Source organism: Dendronephthya gigantea, unplaced genomic scaffold (genome assembly GCF_004324835.1).
Source record: "Dendronephthya gigantea isolate DGI-Jeju-01 unplaced genomic scaffold, DenGig_1.0 000042F, whole genome shotgun sequence".
In the NCBI taxonomy this organism is placed as follows: domain Eukaryota; kingdom Metazoa; phylum Cnidaria; class Anthozoa; order Malacalcyonacea; family Nephtheidae; genus Dendronephthya; species Dendronephthya gigantea.
In genome coordinates, this window is record NW_021163052.1 from 1,074,826 (window position 1) to 1,093,058 (window position 18,233).

The following is an 18,233-nucleotide window of genomic DNA, read 5'->3' on the forward strand; positions in this document are numbered from 1 at the left end:
GGAGAGAATAAAAGTAAGTGCATGGTGGTTGCCGAAGGCAAAAATGGCAAATAGTCGGAAAGGTGTTGGGAAATGGCAACTCTTTTAACTAAGAGTGTACCAAAAAGGTCGAATTTTTCTTTTGGTTCTTTCCGAAGGATGATGAAGTTTTACAAAACCAGGTATACTGATTCAAAAGCACCGCGTGCAGCAAGATGAAACAAGGAAATTCGCTCTCCTTGTCTTCAAGTTATAATTCATGCATCGCTTAGAGCGTTATAAATGCTGGGACTAGAAGCCACGTTAGAATACTTTGAAAAATAAACAACGCCATGCATATAAACGGCGTCCCGCAAAAATACATAACTAGCGTTCCGCAAAAAATATTTCCCAAACGCAAGTTTTCGACGTTGGGAGAACTCGTGTATAATAATAAATGTTTTCAAAAATGAATGCAAAATTGAGGAAAGTTCTCTTTCATGTATTATTCTATGTTTGGTCGTTGTCAATAAAAACCGACAGCAGGTGGCATTCATAAACAAGACTGCACGTCATGCACATATACTCGCATTGAAATTTCGACTCCATAACTATAGATATAGTAGCAGGATCGATCGTGGATATCCAAAAGTAAAGGTATACACAAGTTTTTAATGTGTTTTGTTTTCCGGCTATCATAAATTTATATAGATCTCAGATGTCGTCTATATATAGCTACATATTTACAAAATGTAAATAATTTTCACATTAGCTGATGTTGGCACTGTGTCTAGGTTGATTGCGATATCCTTGGTATTATTCGCCATTTATCAGGTAAGATATAACAATTCAATCATTAACTCTATTCCAAGTAACTTAGTTATAGTAGACACAGATGTGCGAAATAATATATTCAAGAATATGGCTTTTCAGGCATAAAAGCAATTTTAAATAGGAAGAAGCGAAGATAAAATGTGGGGTGACCAGTGTGATTCAGGCAATCCAGCTTTATGAATTTATCTATAATGCTTTTTATTTAATGTGCATATTTTCCAAAAATCCAGTATTGACAACCTTCAATCGTGTTCGAAACATCCTCATGACATTTCTTTTAGTCAAATCCTGTCCATTCAATTGCATGTTAAAATTACTGAAACACCTCTCTTAGAATTTTGTAACTTCAGTGAACAATTTGTTCAGTTGAAATAATCAGCAATATATATATACACATTGCATATGTGCCACAACACATCACTAATTTCAAGGTATTTCGGAAAAAATATCCAAGAATATATTTCTGTTAATGCACTAAAGAAATACCACAAACTGTTCCAAGTAAACATGCGAACATTAGGGCTATTTAAACGGGAAAAGTCGCGACTTAAATAACACGATACAAAATGCTTGTTCGTGCCTTAGATAAGTATAAGACGCGTCTTATGTAAGACGGGTTTTATTCTCCTTCGTATAAATGGTCCTATATTGTTATTATATCAGTTTCGGAGAGACGACTATCCTACATCGCAATTCAATCATTCAATTCCCGTATAGATCGGATTACGTTTAATCTATAGGTTATCCATGGGTATAAATGCTGCCCGAAAGAATGATGTCAGTGTGCGGGTTGCCAATCTCGTTCCTACGGGAATTCTCTACGAAGGGCTCTTAACGAAGGCTGTTTAGCTTAACTTAGTTCCTATAATTGAATGTCTAAATATTTCGTTTAATCCCTGATTCCAGTGTTGGCTATTTTGGTTGCTATTTACTTATGGCGTAGTATGTTCGCTGATCTATCGCTGATCTGTATTGAAGAGTGTATTCAAAATTTATCTCTTTGCTAATCTACTTTAGATTTTAAGTTTTTTTGATTATACACTTCCTAATGGTATAAAAAGGTTTATTGACAGTCATTAATAGTGTGGGAGATCTAATATAGTGCGATTAAGATCTCGGACTGTTTTTAAGACATCGTCATCCCCGTCTTCGTTATAATAAAAAAAAACGCACGAAGTTTGACAACATTTGGGTAATACTATTTGGCATCATAATGAAATATGCAATGAATAATTTGCAATATTGGTTTGAAACGTTGTAATTCGTTGCAATTAGTTTTAGAAATTTCAAACACAGCAAAAGCTATAATGGATTCCCATATTCGGTGCCGGGATCCTTCGTCGTTTTACAGAAAAAAATCACGACAACCTGAAAACATTCGCAAAACTTTAGCATTTCCGGTGTTGTTTTCGGCCAAAAATGTAATTCCAGAATTGACCGAAATGACATATGACAGGCCATATAGCCTTTCGACTTCTGGGAAATAATGTGATTAGAAAATGTTAACAATTTTCATTATAGCGTTTATGATTGGCAGAATAGTATATTTTGGGAACGTTTTAGGTGTCTGCCGTGCTACTTAGACTATGTGCACACGGTAACGTTTTCGAGCGTTTTCATTTTCGTTTTCACGCCAAAACGGTTTCAAACACCGTCAATTTACAATAGAAGTTGAAGATAATTTAACATATTAAGCATATTTTCCCTTGGATCGTGTGGACAGGGCGTCAAATCGATAAACTGGATAAAAACGATTTTGAAAACGCTCGAAAACGACGCTCGTGTGCACATAGTCTTAATTGCACTGATTATCACAGTATTAAAATCCTCACTTTTTGTAGCTAGAGTCTTTATTGAGCAAATATTTTATCAGATTTATCAGAATATGAGCGAGTCATCAAGTAATGCTACAAGTCAAGATGACTCACCGGATCATGATGTAGACGGACCTGACGACTGGGTCAAAGTATCCATAAAAGATGTGCCCAAACACATTGAAGAACATGGCTTGGAAGGAATAGAAGAATTTTTCAAAACAAAACTGGATAAATGGAGAGATGTGGAAATAAATATCGGCGTAACGGGTGATTCAGGGACTGGCAAGTCAAGCTTTATCAATGCCATAAGAGGGTATGTGATAAACAATACAGTTCATATTCATTTAGATGCCTTGCCAACCTAAATGTTGTTCGATCGCGAAATTCAGAAGCACATCGTACTTTAAAACGTATAGAAGTTCAATTGTTCAAAAATGTTAATAAACCGCATGATACATTCGCTTTGTCTTACACATTGCCTTTGGAATTCGTGCTTATATAGGGACTGGTCATAATTTAGCAGGGGGGGTGGGGAGGTGGAAATAGTGGGGGGGTCACATATTTTTTAGCCAGAAAAAAGGGGGGTTCATAAAATGTTAGACAGTTATAAGGGGGGGGGTTGCTTATTTCTGGTTGTAATTATTTCTTTTATACATGCTTAGACTTTGAGTTGCACTGCATAAGCTTTGCTTAGAACATTAAAAAATAAAATAGCACTAAAATAGCAGTAGTTGTAGCGAACTACACAAAACTTGTAGTCTACCCACCCTTGGAATATATATAAGTGGACGTATATAAATTAATTTTATTACTTTATATAAACGTTGTCAGAAAAATTTTTGAAGGTGTAATTACTATTTTGAATTGACGGTGCAGATTACAGTAGTTTCTCATTTTGAAGCAGTGTTTATCAAAACGTTGACGGATGGGGGGGGGGCATTTTTACCGTCTCGAACAAGGGGAGGGGGCATGATTTTTTGTGGATAAGGCAAGACAGGGTTGCAAAATATCATTCCTTAAAATATTGAATTACACCTCCCCACCCCCCCTGCTAAATTATGACCAGTCCCATAGTTACATTAAATCTTCAATCCTGTGCGACGTGTCAATGCGCCCATACACGGCCACATCTTGTTAAACGGCGAAATAGCCACGATATTATCAAAATAAGACTAAAATCTACATGTATTTAGTATATTCTTATCCCCATTCAATCTAAACTAAATCGAACAGCAACAGCAGGCAAAAGAACGGTTTATTTGTTCCTCTTGGAGGAATTGCCGTATCATACGAGCGAACTGAATTAGCCAAAGCTGCATGTGCACCACAACTCTTGGGACACAAAACTGTGACGTAGATAGATACGGTCACATACACTTTTCAAATACTACTACATTTCGCGCCAAAACACATTTGCGACGACGAAATATAGAATAAAATTAAAAAAAAAGAAAAAAACCACCGTCGACGGAGTTGAAAATTCGCCAAGGTTTTGTTTATCCGGTTATCACCAGAGCGCAATGGTGACTCCTGCACTTGGGACACAAGACGTACGGTTCTGTATATATATGTATATATCTCGTATCTGAACATTTTAACAAGAATCCATGAGCGAAAATGCCTTATCTGGTTGTGCACATGTAGAAAATCTAGAAATACCACCGACATACTGCTAGAAGTGTCAGTTTACACGCAATCTATCTTGCATATATCCGCTGTTCTAAAAAGTCGCTTACATATAATCTAATTTTCCAAAATTTTAAAAATATGTATGATCCCACATATAGGCAAGAATCTCCTAATCTGAATCTAATATTTTGTAATAAATTTTTTGTTGTGCTAAAATACTCAGGTATAGTTATTAGCCTAGCTGCTCTATCCCACTTCTAAATTTTTTTAAATCCAGACTAGCAAACGATGACGATGGTGCGGCAGAAACTGGCCCCACGGAGACAACAACAGACCCGACACAGTATCCTCATCCGACAAACAGCAAAATAAAATTTTGGGATCTGCCTGGCGTCGGTATGTTGGGCTAATAGAATAAAAAAGATTCATTTACAATGTTCGCCTTTTTATACAATCTTTGAGTTTAATAAATTCTGGTCAAACTGTATATACAAAATATGCAAATTGAGATGCATTGAGGCAACTAAAATTTTAGGTACTCCAAACTATCCCGCTGAAACATACTGCGAAAAAGTTGGTTTGAAGAAATACGATACATTCCTGATCCTAGCAGCAACACGATTCACTGAAAATGACCTCAAGTTAGCCAGAATTGTGCAAACCATCAAGAAATCGTTCTTTTTTGTCCGCACAAAGATCGATATTGACGTCTGGAATGAAAGTAAAAAGCGATCGTTCAATGAAAAGGCGCTTTTGAAAAAAATAAAGGAAAATTGTTTGCAAAATTTGAAAGAATTCGACTCCAAAGAAGAAGATGTTTTCCTCATAAGCAACGATAAAACCGACAAGTGGGATTTTGCTGGTCTCACGCAGGCTATTTTAGATGTCTTGCCGAAGCGTCAAAAGGAGAGTTTAACATTGACCATAAATTTGTTGACAACTCGTTCGAAGAATATCTTGAAACGGAAAGTTGAAATACTTCGAGGTAGACAGAATAACTTTTAAACATAAATATTTGTTAATACTTCCTCATGGCCACAAGCTATCTGTACGCGACTTTGTCGATCATTAAGTTTCGATACTATCGTTATAGTAAAAGAAATTGAATTAATTAATCGTGTGTACAGACTGTACAGACTTTAGTACGATTTCCGTAAACGATCTATTTCGCTTTTTGCAAATCCCGAGTTAAAGACGCGGCGCTTATGCGACAGCGGCGCTAATTTCAAAGCTAGTGAAAAGACTAGCACGTACTCAGAAATTAAACGCAAAGTTGGCTGTTGGTTCCCGCTCAGTTTACAGTATACACGGTGAATCAACGACATGCGCAGATGTAAGACGCGAAATGAATTAGAACAGAAAGAAGAGAAATTTAAACTATTACAACTGTTATAAGAGCCCGGTTGTGAAAGATATGCAACAATAAAACTATAATGTTGTATACTTCCTGTGATCAAATTCTCAATCGTGTTGATGTAACGGTTAGCGCCGCGTTCAAAAAATAATCTATGGCGTTTATTTATACATTTTTAAACAAGCGCGGCGGCGGCGCTCATTAAGTTATTTTTGGTAACGGCGCTTATTCGGATAGGTCGGCTCAATCGATCAAATGATACAGTGGCATCAAATACACAGGAGAAATTACAGCAGATGTTTACGTGTTCCACTTTTTTAAAAATCAGTTATTTCGTTTGCCTAAACTACATTAAAAATGGAATTGCTCTTCAGTACCTAAGCAGAAATAATTTAATGAAATCGTTATAATCATTCTAAACCTAACTTAATGAAATCGTTCATTAAACTAGGTTTAGAATATAACGAAAAACACGAGTCTTCCCGCCCACATGCATGCAGACATTATTAATCTAACAAATTATTATTATCCAATTATACTATTATCATTAATCTATAGCAGCAAAATAATCTATTCGTTTTAGGTCGAATTTGGATGGTCGCGGCCGCTTCAGGAGCCGGTGCCGTGATTCCAGTGCCTGGGTTGTCAGTTGCACTTGACGTCGCACTTTTAATAAAGGAAGTGAATTTTTACAAAAGCCAGCTTGGTCTACCTGATGAAAACTCCTACGAGTTTGACAATATGACTCCAGAAATCAAGGAGAAGGTTCGAAAGTTTTGTTTGACAAGCGCAGTGCAAATAGGAAATCTTATTGTAGCTTACACCGCAAGTTCCGCGGTTGAAGAATTCACACGATTCATACCGTTCGTTGGTTCTGTCATTGCGGGAGGAATTTCATTCTCATCCACCTATTATTTTCTTCATGGTTGTCTCAACGAAATGGAAGAAACTGCGTTGGAGTTTCTTGAAGATCTGAATGAAAGACTTGCAGATCTGCCGATAGACTAGTATCTATGGAAACGTTTATCACTTTTACTGCTTTAAAAAGAAGTTGTACTTTACCTTTTTGTCATTTTTTCTCAGACACTTTAAGACTGGGTCTTGGTGTCCAAAACAGACTATTTCATATGTTTAGTATTTCGGTTGTTCAGTATTACGAATATGTAACCAGTAGCTGCTAAGTCGTTGTTTATCAAATTCAATTTTATAACATTTTACCACCATGTATGGATTTGTATGGATATATTACATTTACTAATATTTGCTATTACATGACGTACATACTTTAATTAAACAATAATTATTACACTTTTGTTGTTTTCGCTATTTTTTTCACTAAATCCTCACTTTTCTTCGATTTCTTACAAATAATAAAGCGGAAAAGTACATGGAAACAAAATTAAAAGTTTAAACACCTATACCGGAAACACAAATAATCGAAAGAGGTGAGTACAAACATATTTTTGAATTTTGAACTTTTTTTCTATCAATCCGAATTCTGGATATAAGAGTACTTTTAAAAATCCATGCCAAATCTATGGTGATATAAATAATAAATAAATAAATCATTATAAATAACTTGAAATTAAATTGGAAATATTTTACATCAAGTAAATCGCTTCAGTTTGGCAATAATAATATGGCATTTTCGCAGCATGAACCATTTTCAATTTTTTTTATATCCGTGCCAGTTCTTTAAGGATACTAGTAGCATTTGTATTCTTGAAATTAGAGCCTTAAAAGATATGTAGTTTTGTACAAACTTAAGGGAAATATGTCAAAAGAAACCGTAACAAACTCTGAGCCTATGGAATCACAAAAGATGGAGGAAAACAGCTCTAACAATGCATTAGATGACAAAGCAAATAAGACGGCTGCGTCCCACAGCATGGAAGCACAATCCAGTAGCATTGACAAGACTCCAATTCCGTCTGTTACTATCTTCAATGAATTACACCACAAGCAAAACGAAAGCAACGTTGGAAATGAAAGTATTGAGACGTCAGAACCAGCAGGTTTTAACGAGACCGAATGCATAAAATTCGCTGAAAAGTTGTATAAGGTATTTCCCTTACGACTTGTTTGGCATATAGAGTGATTTTATACTAGATTTTCTCACAATGATGGATATAAACTGGTAAAAAAGTTATAAATATCGAGGAATCAATTGTTGTTTTTTATATTTGGCACTGATCTCTAAATTTCTGGATCACGCATCTGTTACTTTCGATTATACATCTTACACAACGCGAGCACCTGGGTACGAGTCTGTAACAAGCCTTAGACTAGAGCGGCATTGGTACTCCAGTTAAAATTGTCGTTCAGTTTGATTAAAAATATTTGACAGGTAGCCGATTGGTTTCTCGTGCAAATCGTAAAACGCGCCAAAGTGCTATCGCCTGTGCAATTCTGTCGTTACTGCCTCATTTCCAAATCAACGCTAAATAATAACTCACCTATTATACGTCTTTCCATGGAGCATCCCAAAAAAGTGACGTAAGCTGTCAATGTCTGATGTTGATCACATCACTAGAGCTGAAACAAATGCTTTCACGTTTCTAGATCGTTGAAGAATTGCGCATTGGAAGGGTAATAACTAACATAAATATCAACATATTGTGTTTGAGATTACTACGAGGCAATACAATAATATCTTGCCGTAAAATGCACGATAAAGAAGGAAGAATTTAGAAAACAATATTTTCAATAAATGTTAGGTAAGTGATAAAGAGAATGAGTCACGAATACAGAAATTGATGGCGGAGAAAAGCGACCTGGAGAGAACAAAAGTAAGTGCATGGTGGTTGCCGAAGGAATGGCAAAAATGGCAAATTGTCGGAAAGGTGTTGGGCAATGGCGACTCTTTCTAACTAAGAGTGTAGCAAAAAGGTCGAATTATTCCTTTGGTTCTTTCTGAAGGAGGATGAAGTGTCAAAAAACCAGGAACTAATTCAAAAGCACCGCGTGCAGCAAGATGAAACAAGGAAACAGGTTACAAAACTTGTGTCACTATATTCATCACTGAATCGCGCGAATCTGTATATACCACTGATATAGCTCCCTATCGGTTTAAATTGTTTACAGTCTTCACTCCTAACGGTCTTCCCTATAGTTTATGCTTATACTTGCAGTTGAGTAAATGGTTTGCCGATGTTCATCGCGCGGTTTTTTCAAGTGATAAAATTTCAGTTTAGGCTGTTGAGTGCTGTTGGCAAGTTTTACCCTTTTTAGCATTTTGATATGGCAGTATGTGGGATCAGAGAACTAGCTGACAATTTGTCTGTATGAGTAGTACCATAAAGGCTCACGGAAACATCTTTAGTTGTCCTCCACCATAGCAGTTGATTTCAACAACATTTTCATATTACAAATTGCATTGCTGCATAACCAGATTTGATACAAGATACTGAATCAAAATGTCGTTGTTGTAAATTTTCATAGTTTGATGACAAACTTCGCTCTTTCCAAGAAGAACAGGTAATCTGTTTTCTTCATGAAAACATCTTTCTTGATATTTCTGAAAACATTAATATTTTGTATTCACATAATATAATACACAAGTGGGTTCAAAGTAGGTGCATAATACCCACCTACACTCAACCGAAAAAGGGAAATTTATTTATTTGACTTTTAACGCAAAAACAATGGTGTAACACAACAAACTACTAGATGTGCATGGATACATTTGTATTTGTTATAACTCTCAAGACAAAACATATGCTGGAGAATCAGAGTGGAGAACAAGAGATTAAAGCTTTAAAGGATGAAATCAGATCACTACATGTAAGTTTAACTGAACAACCGAGCAAATAAAAATGAAAAAAAAAAAAAAAAAAAATCGTGCAGTTGCAGGTGTGTTCCGTGTATGGACCATATCTATGGGACTACATCAAATAGGTTATTTGTTTATTTTTATCACAAGATCAACAAGTACAGCATGGAAAAGATGATCAAAGATCAGGTAAAAAACAAAGGCCTCCTCCAAAATTTCCATGATATTTTGACAGCTATATTTCTGGCATAGAACATATGTAGAGTTTCTGAACTTCACTCAGACGAAACGAAAAAAAGGGCAATCATCGAGGCTTAGCTGGCTGCAAACTGAACAAAAGACATGTATTCTTGACGTATTTAGGAACGCCAAATCCAGAATCATGGAACATCGAATACAAACTATCTAACCCAGTTAGCAAAGGTTGAGAACCAGTGTAAGGATATCTTTAAACAATGCACGCAAGTCCTGGCAACCGTGGATAAGGTGGACGCAAATAGTAAGGGTTGCTTACATATTTCTGTTCTCCTTCAAAAACAATTATTGTAACAGCTTAAACCCTGGATGCTTGAACTATAGCTCAATTCCACTGATGATTTTCTTTAGTGAGTTCATCAAGAAAACTAAACAAGAAGTTGGGCTTCATGAATGAGCATCAGAAATGTATCTTGCTAACGTACAAAGAGAAATACGAGAAAACGAAACAAGAATTGATCAGTTTACAGGCTTGTAATGTTTCATCTTCGTCTGAGGGAGAGCAGGGAGCCAATAAAAAGGAATCAAAAGACGTTCATTTGGAAGATGAGCTGAGAATGGTACAGTATATGGTAACTTTTTCTTCTACGTAATTTAGGCAGGAAGTCGAGAAGTGTGTTTTAGCATGAATGTCAAAGCAGATAATTTAGCATTAGACTTGAGTTTAAAGATATAGGTTCGACGTTGGATTTAGACAAGGATTAGAACTTAGAATTAGAGTTGCTTATGGAAACGTGGAAGAATTATGGTAAGAATCAAGGAATTAGGATTAGAATAAGGGATAGAATTAGAGAATATAATTATGGTCTTGTAAGGATAAAGTTATTCCATTTTCGGATTTGTTTCATTCCAAGCAAAAAGAACTTTGTCAGCAAGTACAAGTGCAACTGAACGATTCGAGACAAGAAATTCAGGTAGGGATTTGAAGTAAATCAAAATATCATTCATATTTGCTTAAACAAATGGGTAAAACAAGCAAACATTTGGCGGGCTTTTTTCAGGAGCTACTGAAAAGTCTTGACAATGCTCACTCGCTGTTGTCTAAACACGTCGAAACCAACAACAAGTTTGCAGAGTCAGAAACGATGCTGCATTTGGAACTCGACGACCTCAGAACTGAATGTGAAAGTTGCAAAGAAGAACTGAAATCTGAGAGGCTTTCTGTACAAGAAAAAGAGGCTAAAATGAAGGAGTTGGAGGATACGAAGACAGAGCAGGTAATGAGGAAGATACCAAGTATTCTTAGATCATAATGGTTCATAAGAGCTCTAGAATTGTTGCGGTCTCTTTAATAATATCGGTCATCTTTACTGAAGGAAAAAGAATTAAACGCGCAGATAAAACAATTACAAAAGCAAATTGAAGCAATTGTTGAAGAGAAAAAATCCTTGGAAGAACTGAACACAACTTGGTCACAGAAGATTGCTGAACAGGGCAACGAAATTGAATTGACGAGGGAAAAGATGACAGAAGTGGAAACAACGAAGGAAGAAACTGAACAAAAATTGGCTGTGAAAAGTAGTGAGGTGGAAGTGCTCGAGGAAAAGTTGAAAACCGAGGTAATGATGTATTCAGTATAATAAAACCTATACTTGGTTGAGTGAAGATCGTGTCCACGCTGGTCCAACTTAGCTAAGTTTCTCCCACTCGTGCAGGCTCATATTGTCAGCGGACAACTTACATAAAATTGAGAGCAAGGCGTAAAACGAAAAGCTTTTAATTTTTTATGCGAAGACCGCTGAAAAACTGAGCCCTCTTTACCGGGAGAAAATTTGCCGAATATGACCAACGTGGTCTCAGCCATATTATTAAACCTCTAGGTTAGCCGATATGAAAATCTTCTCCAGGCTGCTCAGGAAGGGAAGGCAATGAAAATGAACGAGGCGAACAAATGGAGAGAAAGGACGACAGAATTGTTGAAGAATGAAAATGAGTTAAAAGACGAGTTGGATAAAGTAAAGAAGGAAAGCTTGATAAAAGAGCTACAAGATCAAGAAACACAAACCGAGGTTTGTAGATCGAAAAGATTATAGAAATTGATCTATAGCTCAAATCTGGGTATAGCGATTACAACTTTTTTTGTAGGTCATTGAGAAAGTAAATAAAGAAATCAATACGTCTGTATCTTTGAACGAAAACAGCACAATCTTGGATAAAGGTTGGTCAAGATGGTTTGGACATATATTTGGGACTGACAAGTACTAGCAAACGTTTTTTTTGTAAACGGTTTGCAGATAATTTCTTTCATTTTCAGAGAACCAAAGTAGCACAACTGAGAAGACTGTAGCACCTGTGGCCAACGATAACATTGAGACAAGTTCGCCCACAACAAAGGAAAGTGCTACGGACAACGTTTCTGAAATACAACAACAAAATGCTGCCACAGCACAAATATCTACTGAGTTATCAAGTGGTACTAATAGTAAACCCACAGCACACGAGTCAACAAAAACTGTCGCGAATCAAAAACAGATAGAAGACTCCACCGTTAAGAAACATTCCGACGAAAACAGTCCAGTAAAAGGACAATATTTCCAATCTACTATGACAAGTGAACAAGGAGTTACTGCAACTCCACCTGTTGCACCTATGAAAGAAATATCCACAGTTTCGACTAAATTACAAACAAGTTACGCTTTCCAGAACAATCTGTCACAAAACGAAGATGTCGATTTGAGTAATACTGCCACCCAAAAGAATACATCTATTATACCAAGTGAAGATGCCGTCAGCTTAGATCGTGAAAGCACAGAAATGCTAGATGAATCACGTTTACAAGAAAATAGTAAATCCCTATCAATTGAAGGCGATACGTTAACAAGTAACAGTCGTGTAATGCTAAGCGGAAAAGGATGTCTAAAAAGTAAAACGACCAAATCTACGCACGGGACAAAAGGAAATGCTTTAGGTCGAAAAGCGTCCCAAGAGAAACGCGCACCATTGCTTGCTGTCGTAAAACCAAGTTCACAAGGTACGTTGATAGAATCAGCTTCAACACGAACTGGTGTCCAGGTCTCGCCTCGTACTCTTTTCCAGACCCCCACCTCTGATTCTCCGACTCGGTCGAAAGGTATGGCTGAAATACCAGAGAAGACTAATACAGACGATCAGGAAATGGGATTTAGTAGCGCTGGAAGGGTGGCTACCAACCAAACAGTATCTAAAGCAAAACCCACCACAGAAGAGATTTCAGAACCGGAGGAACCTCTCACAGGAAGCATTTCTTTACTAGGAAAGCTGATGATCCCTGACCAGAACAAGCAGAGCGAAAGCAAGCAAGAAAGCAAACCAACTGCCGGTGACGATTTTTGTTTTTCCGATGAGGAAGAGAGCATCATTCCTCGAGCTATTGGAGATCAAGTGAATCGTATCGAGATTTTTCTTAAAAATGAAAGATTGCGATTGAGCAAGAAACGAAAGTCAATAGATGAATGAAGTTCTTAGACTTTCTCTCAGTTCTTAAGAGTTTATAAGGAATTGCCGGAAAAGGATAGGAAAGATATAGTCAAGTCACACTATGTTATAAAGTTGCTTCTTTTTCAAAGATTTTCCAAAATGTTTTTTGTTTACATAAGACGTATTAATAATGTCGACAGGACATTCTCGTTACACGTTATATTTTTAAAACTTTCGAAAAGTTATTTAGAAAACGGAAACTGTAGATTATCCTCGAGGACAACATATGTCATAAAATGATAGTTGGAATTTTAAGTTATGATTGTTGTGTTTGTTCATGCAGTATGCAAAATTCAAGGTTTGTGATCATAACAATGCAACTAAGATGTTGATAATAAAATCCATTCGAGATTTATATGTTCATGTATAAATATTTTAGTGTAAATTTACATTAATATATAAAGTTCCACACAACAGTTAAAATGAGAAAACATATTATTTACTCACACTTCCCTAGGCCCCAGACTCACCTTGATATACATATAATTTTCAAATTTATTTTTCTTGGGATTTTTGTAAGTATTTTGAATACGTATACACCATTCCTCCGCCATGAAGCATCAAAACACTAATGAAAAACAACCCCATGACCATAAACAATGGTACTTTCGACAAACCACCAGATAAGACAGACTTATCATGTCGGAAATGAACAAAAAGTGCTCTACCTGAGTACGGACGATTCGTCCAGTGTTCCCTCAAATAGGCCAAGGGAAACTAATGATACTAAAACCTGTGACGAAAATGTGTCAGTACTTTGACTGTATATACCATACCGCAAAAATTATATTTTGTATTAAAAATAATACTTTCATTAAAGTCAAAGCAAATCTTAAAACATGTCGACTTCATACAAAAAAGATTGCAGATTATACCAAAGCTTTTGTGTCGGGTCTCAAAATATTCTGTGTTTCGCAGAATATAATGAGATTGTGACTGTGGTCTAGAAGGACTTTCTGTGTTTTTAAAAGAATTTAAACTCAACAGATCATGTTATTTTTGTAGGTTATCAAAATTTACTTTATTTATTTAGGTGAAATTTTTAAGTAGTTTTCAAGCCCACGCACTCCTGTTTGTCTAGTTTTTTCAAGGACTTTTTCAAGTGCTCTTAATATTGGCCTCTCAATTTGAGCCTTTCAATTTTTCAAAGACCTTTTCAAGTGCCCATAATATTAGCCTTTCCATTTGAGCACTTTTTAAGGGTCTCATAAGCATCTGAAGAACTTATGAACGTATAATATGTCACATGGACCAAAAACGTTCATTCATCATAATTTGCATAAATTTTCATAAAAATTGACATTCACTGATTTATTTAAGTGTTTTTCAATATTCAAGTTGCTTTGAGAATACAAAACAACTCCACGAAAGTAGAACAAATTCTAGCAGTTAATTTGACTAATTTTTAGTCACCTTTTATAAAAGCTAGAATTCTCAAGTTCAAATCTATTTCTTAATAACAGTATGGAAATCAATTAAGCGGTGAGGTTTGGGGAGGGACTTTCCCTCAAATGATTCGAAATACATTAACAAAATCATTACGTTACCCTTCCAGCGGCAATTCCAGTTTCACAGACGTCAGAAGATTTCTCTCGCGTGAGGAAGTAAGGCAAAACAGAGGCCAAAAAATGCAAAATTCCACTGCAAAATTTAGCAAATAGTTTAGTAAAGTTATAGATGGTAGTACGCTTTTAATATGGCAAAAATTTACAGCTCAGTGCAGCTGTATACGAACACTAAAACAGCGATTATATGAAGTATATACCTGAACCAACATCCAATGATAAATCTTCCATGATGACGAAACGGAAATTCAAAAAAATGGATCCACTCCCCCTTTGAATTATATAAACATTATATTGAAGCGTATATTTTAAATTTCTATAATGTAATATATGTTTTAGGAAACAGCATAATATCAATTATTATTATTAGCTACTATTCTGGTACGTACTTGTCGCAATGCTGAGTACAGTAAGTGAAGTGATACTAAAGGAGAAAAAATATAAGGACTTCGTTAAACAAAAGATCAATAGGCTACAATTAAGCTGTACTTTTAGGTTTGAATTAAGCAATATTTCAATTTCACTCAAGTTCCTGTTTAGTTACATTGATTAAACACTGATTATCTCAAAGGTCACGTGTTGTCGACGCTAATGACATGCATTGTAAGAGACAAATACTGTACATATATGCAGTGATACCCAGGAGCCTTACCAGAAGAATGAATTACAAAAAATCCTGTCCAAGCCACTAAAACGTAAAAATAACTTAGTGCATGGTTATAGATCGATTGTGACGGTGTTGTCAAAATTCCTCATATAATCACTAAGTAATCCACTTGCTGTTCTTGCTGTATGTATTATCATACAATGAATGAGAAGATTGTGTAAAAGAACTTGAAACAGCAATGAGGAATTTAGTTTTAAACAAATGGGCCAATTTGCTTTCACTTTTTAGGCTAAACCAATCAGAATGCCTACATTTTCAATACTTTATGTAAAATAGTGAATTGTGTACCTTTTCACCGAAAGTTGTCAATATTTTTGTATTCTGATTGGGTCACTGAAAATGTAAACAAATTAACCGATTGGTCCAAAACGAAATGTTCCCTTGTTACTGGAAACCGTAGAATATGCGAGAAGCAGCGAATATAACGTTTAGCTACCTTAATTTCGTGTCTTTTATGATTTCAGCGAGTACTGCATAGAGCCCTAGAGATAAAGATCTTTTTTCAAATTCAATTTCCACACAAATGGTGTGTAGATTTACATAGTATGAAATGTTTAATGAAGTCTCATTGTGACTAGTGTGACACGTCCCTTTTTGCGCTATAAAACACAGTCACAGACATTACATTTGTGTCATTCATTACCTGAACAGATAATATATAAGGAAACCCAATTATAGGCGATTGAGTTTGTCTAGAATTGAAAAATGATGCATGGGCTTAATTAATACATGTGATATCTACCGAGAGATGCGAGATCTGGACAGTAGCAGACAGACTATAGTAATAAGTGAAAAACCCCAGTTACTCTAAACACAATTTCAGTTAGATTTGGCACAGATGAAATTTGGACAATCTAGGGAAACCTTTATATGGGGCAACCTTTCTATAAACTTCAACTACTATTTTAAAGTCTATGCAATGTGGAACGAATATTAATTTTTAGACAACCTAATAGTAGGACAATTTTAAAATATTACAGCTTACATTTAGGTTAGTATAAAAAAGATAAAAAGCTCCAAATCCAATCATTACCAAACTAAAAATAGCATTGAGATCAAGTTAAAAGCGAATATATATTACACAGTGAGCCTATCCCTAATATAATATCATCAACGGCTTCAACCATTCCCTTTGAATTATCACTCCAGTTTTATTAGAGTTCACTTTCAGCAATGTTTATTGACGTCAGTAATGACAAAGTAGTGATTAAATGCTGACATCTACTATTTCATGTGATGCAGAAAAAATAGTACATTCTCACCTAACTTGAACAGATAAGCTTGGAAGCTGCAAAAATAATATTATATTAATAATAATATTACAGATATTAAATAATCATTGACTATATGACCATGCTGAAGCAGTTTACATGAAGTACTCAAACATACCAATTTTGACCTCCATAAATTACAAAATTCCATAAACAAATATGTTAAATTTTGAAGACCAATAAATATGGGAACAGCCTAGAACAAAGTTAAATAACAGTCCAAATTGTATGTTAGATAAAGCAGCGAAGATTTCATTAAATACAGTACCATATACTGTACAAATATTGGTACGGTCTTGCAAACCTACCAGCTTCGACAATGAGACAGAACCAAAATACATTACAGCCGTATGTAGCACCATGCAAGGTAGCCACAGCTTTATTGCACCTCTTAAATTAAAAAATAGAATTTTTTTAAAATGATGCCTGGTTTTGGATTGTTACTTTACTAATATATTTACTATGAAAGGTTCCTTCTTACTGAATGGAAATATTTGTTTATTCTCACCTATCAATGCTCGACAGTTTAATGTAGCCAATAGAATGAGCAGACATCAGCAGAAACATACAAATACCACACTGCCAACTACAATGGTATGAAACCAATAGAAGCGGTTTAAATATTCTGAAGCATCTCAGCCTTTGTGCAAATCTGCAAAAACCTATATTCTATACTATGCCATTTCCAAACCAGAATTTTTTGGTTAATTATTGAAGGTTAATGCTTGTTTATTTTGAGAAATGATGACTGATGATTTATGGTGGTAGATCAGTTTATTCAGTATAGTAGACTAGTATATTATGGTGGACTAAGTTATTATGTTAGACAGGGCAGACTTTATAGCATCTTTAACATTATGGTAGACTGCCGACAGCTGACCAGCCTAACTAAAGCTGGGTACAGAATTATTGCAATAATTATACCTGATGAACAACGTGGGGTATTGAAACTGCAATACAGACAGCACATACTAAAAATTCAAAACGGAATAAATTATACAGAAAATCCGGCTAATAATTTGTAACATTAGAATGATTAGATTGCATCCGTGGTTGAATTTCTACCTCATAAAACCTTAGTTTTAAATCATACAATTAATCAAACTGTAGGAACATCACCCAAATTTGTACCTTGTTAATTAAAGTATGCAACGAAGTACAAAAAACTAGTAAAATAAAATTATTTGACCATTTCTTCTGTACTAAAGTCCCTCGCTCCTTTTCCTCCATGTTTTACAAAGACCTTTTCTCCGAGGTTACAAATCCCCGGCACACACTTGGCGGGAAATTTTTGGCGGGAACAAAATATCCGGTTCTGTCTAAGGATGACACATGAACAAGTACATTTTACCAAAGGCAGAGATAAAAAGATGATTGAAATTAATACGTGGCATTTATTTTCCCATTCAAATTAATTCTAGTATTTCTAAGTTGTGGTTATATCTTTATAAAAAACATTTCACACAGTTTTACTGTCCACCATGGGCAAACTTTATAATATGTTAGTGAATAATGTTCATAAAATAGATTCATCATTAACGACCGTTTTACTTACAATAAATTATTTGCATTATCATTTAATTGAAAAACTGTACTGCATTTAGTGCATTATGCTATTTTATAGCCAAAATATTCTCACCGACGGTGTGTTTATC

The 18,233-nt window shown here is 35.4% G+C and overlaps 2 protein-coding genes across 2 annotated transcripts; one reads left to right on the plus strand and one right to left on the minus strand.

The window, feature by feature from the left end:
- The first annotated feature begins 7,366 nt into the window (after positions 1-7,366).
- On the plus strand, positions 7,367-13,054 carry LOC114526845 (restin homolog). The gene is made up of 10 exons (XM_028548372.1): positions 7,367-7,654; positions 9,301-9,375; positions 9,779-9,863; positions 9,971-10,179; positions 10,474-10,533; positions 10,621-10,836; positions 10,936-11,178; positions 11,440-11,628; positions 11,705-11,777; positions 11,874-13,054. The coding sequence occupies exons 1-10, from the start codon at positions 7,367-7,369 to the stop codon at positions 13,052-13,054; spliced, it is 2,619 nt and encodes an 872-aa protein (XP_028404173.1).
- Positions 13,055-15,743: 2,689 nt separating this feature from the next.
- LOC114527029 (transmembrane protein 241-like) lies at positions 15,744-17,799 on the minus strand. The gene is made up of 8 exons (XM_028548599.1): positions 17,710-17,799; positions 17,503-17,549; positions 17,087-17,164; positions 16,887-16,968; positions 16,697-16,774; positions 16,570-16,595; positions 15,951-15,999; positions 15,744-15,789 (listed from the first exon to the last, which is right to left on the minus strand). Exons 3-8 carry the CDS (start codon positions 17,143-17,145, stop codon positions 15,760-15,762), a joined length of 324 nt encoding a protein of 107 aa, XP_028404400.1. The 5' UTR covers positions 17,146-17,164; positions 17,503-17,549; positions 17,710-17,799; the 3' UTR covers positions 15,744-15,759.
- Positions 17,800-18,233: the final 434 nt, after the last annotated feature.

Excerpts from the sequence above, each read along its gene's own strand:
- LOC114526845 (XM_028548372.1), top strand. The coding sequence starts at position 7,367 with ATGTCAAAAGAAACCGTAACAAACTCTGAGCCTATGGAATCACAAAAG. Across the intron at positions 10,837-10,935 it reads AGGATACGAAGACAGAGCAG|GAAAAAGAATTAAACGCGCA; the intron begins GTAATGAGGAAG and ends TCTTTACTGAAG. Across the intron at positions 11,778-11,873 it reads CAGCACAATCTTGGATAAAG|AGAACCAAAGTAGCACAACT; the intron begins GTTGGTCAAGAT and ends TTTCATTTTCAG.
- LOC114527029 (XM_028548599.1), bottom strand. The coding sequence starts at position 17,145 with ATGTTTCTGCTGATGTCTGCTCATTCTATTGGCTACATTAAACTGTCG. Across the intron at positions 16,775-16,886 it reads CTGTCTCATTGTCGAAGCTG|GCTGTTCCCATATTTATTGG; the intron begins GTAGGTTTGCAA and ends ACTTTGTTCTAG. Across the intron at positions 15,790-15,950 it reads CTTATATATTATCTGTTCAG|GGCTCTATGCAGTACTCGCT; the intron begins GTAATGAATGAC and ends CTTTATCTCTAG.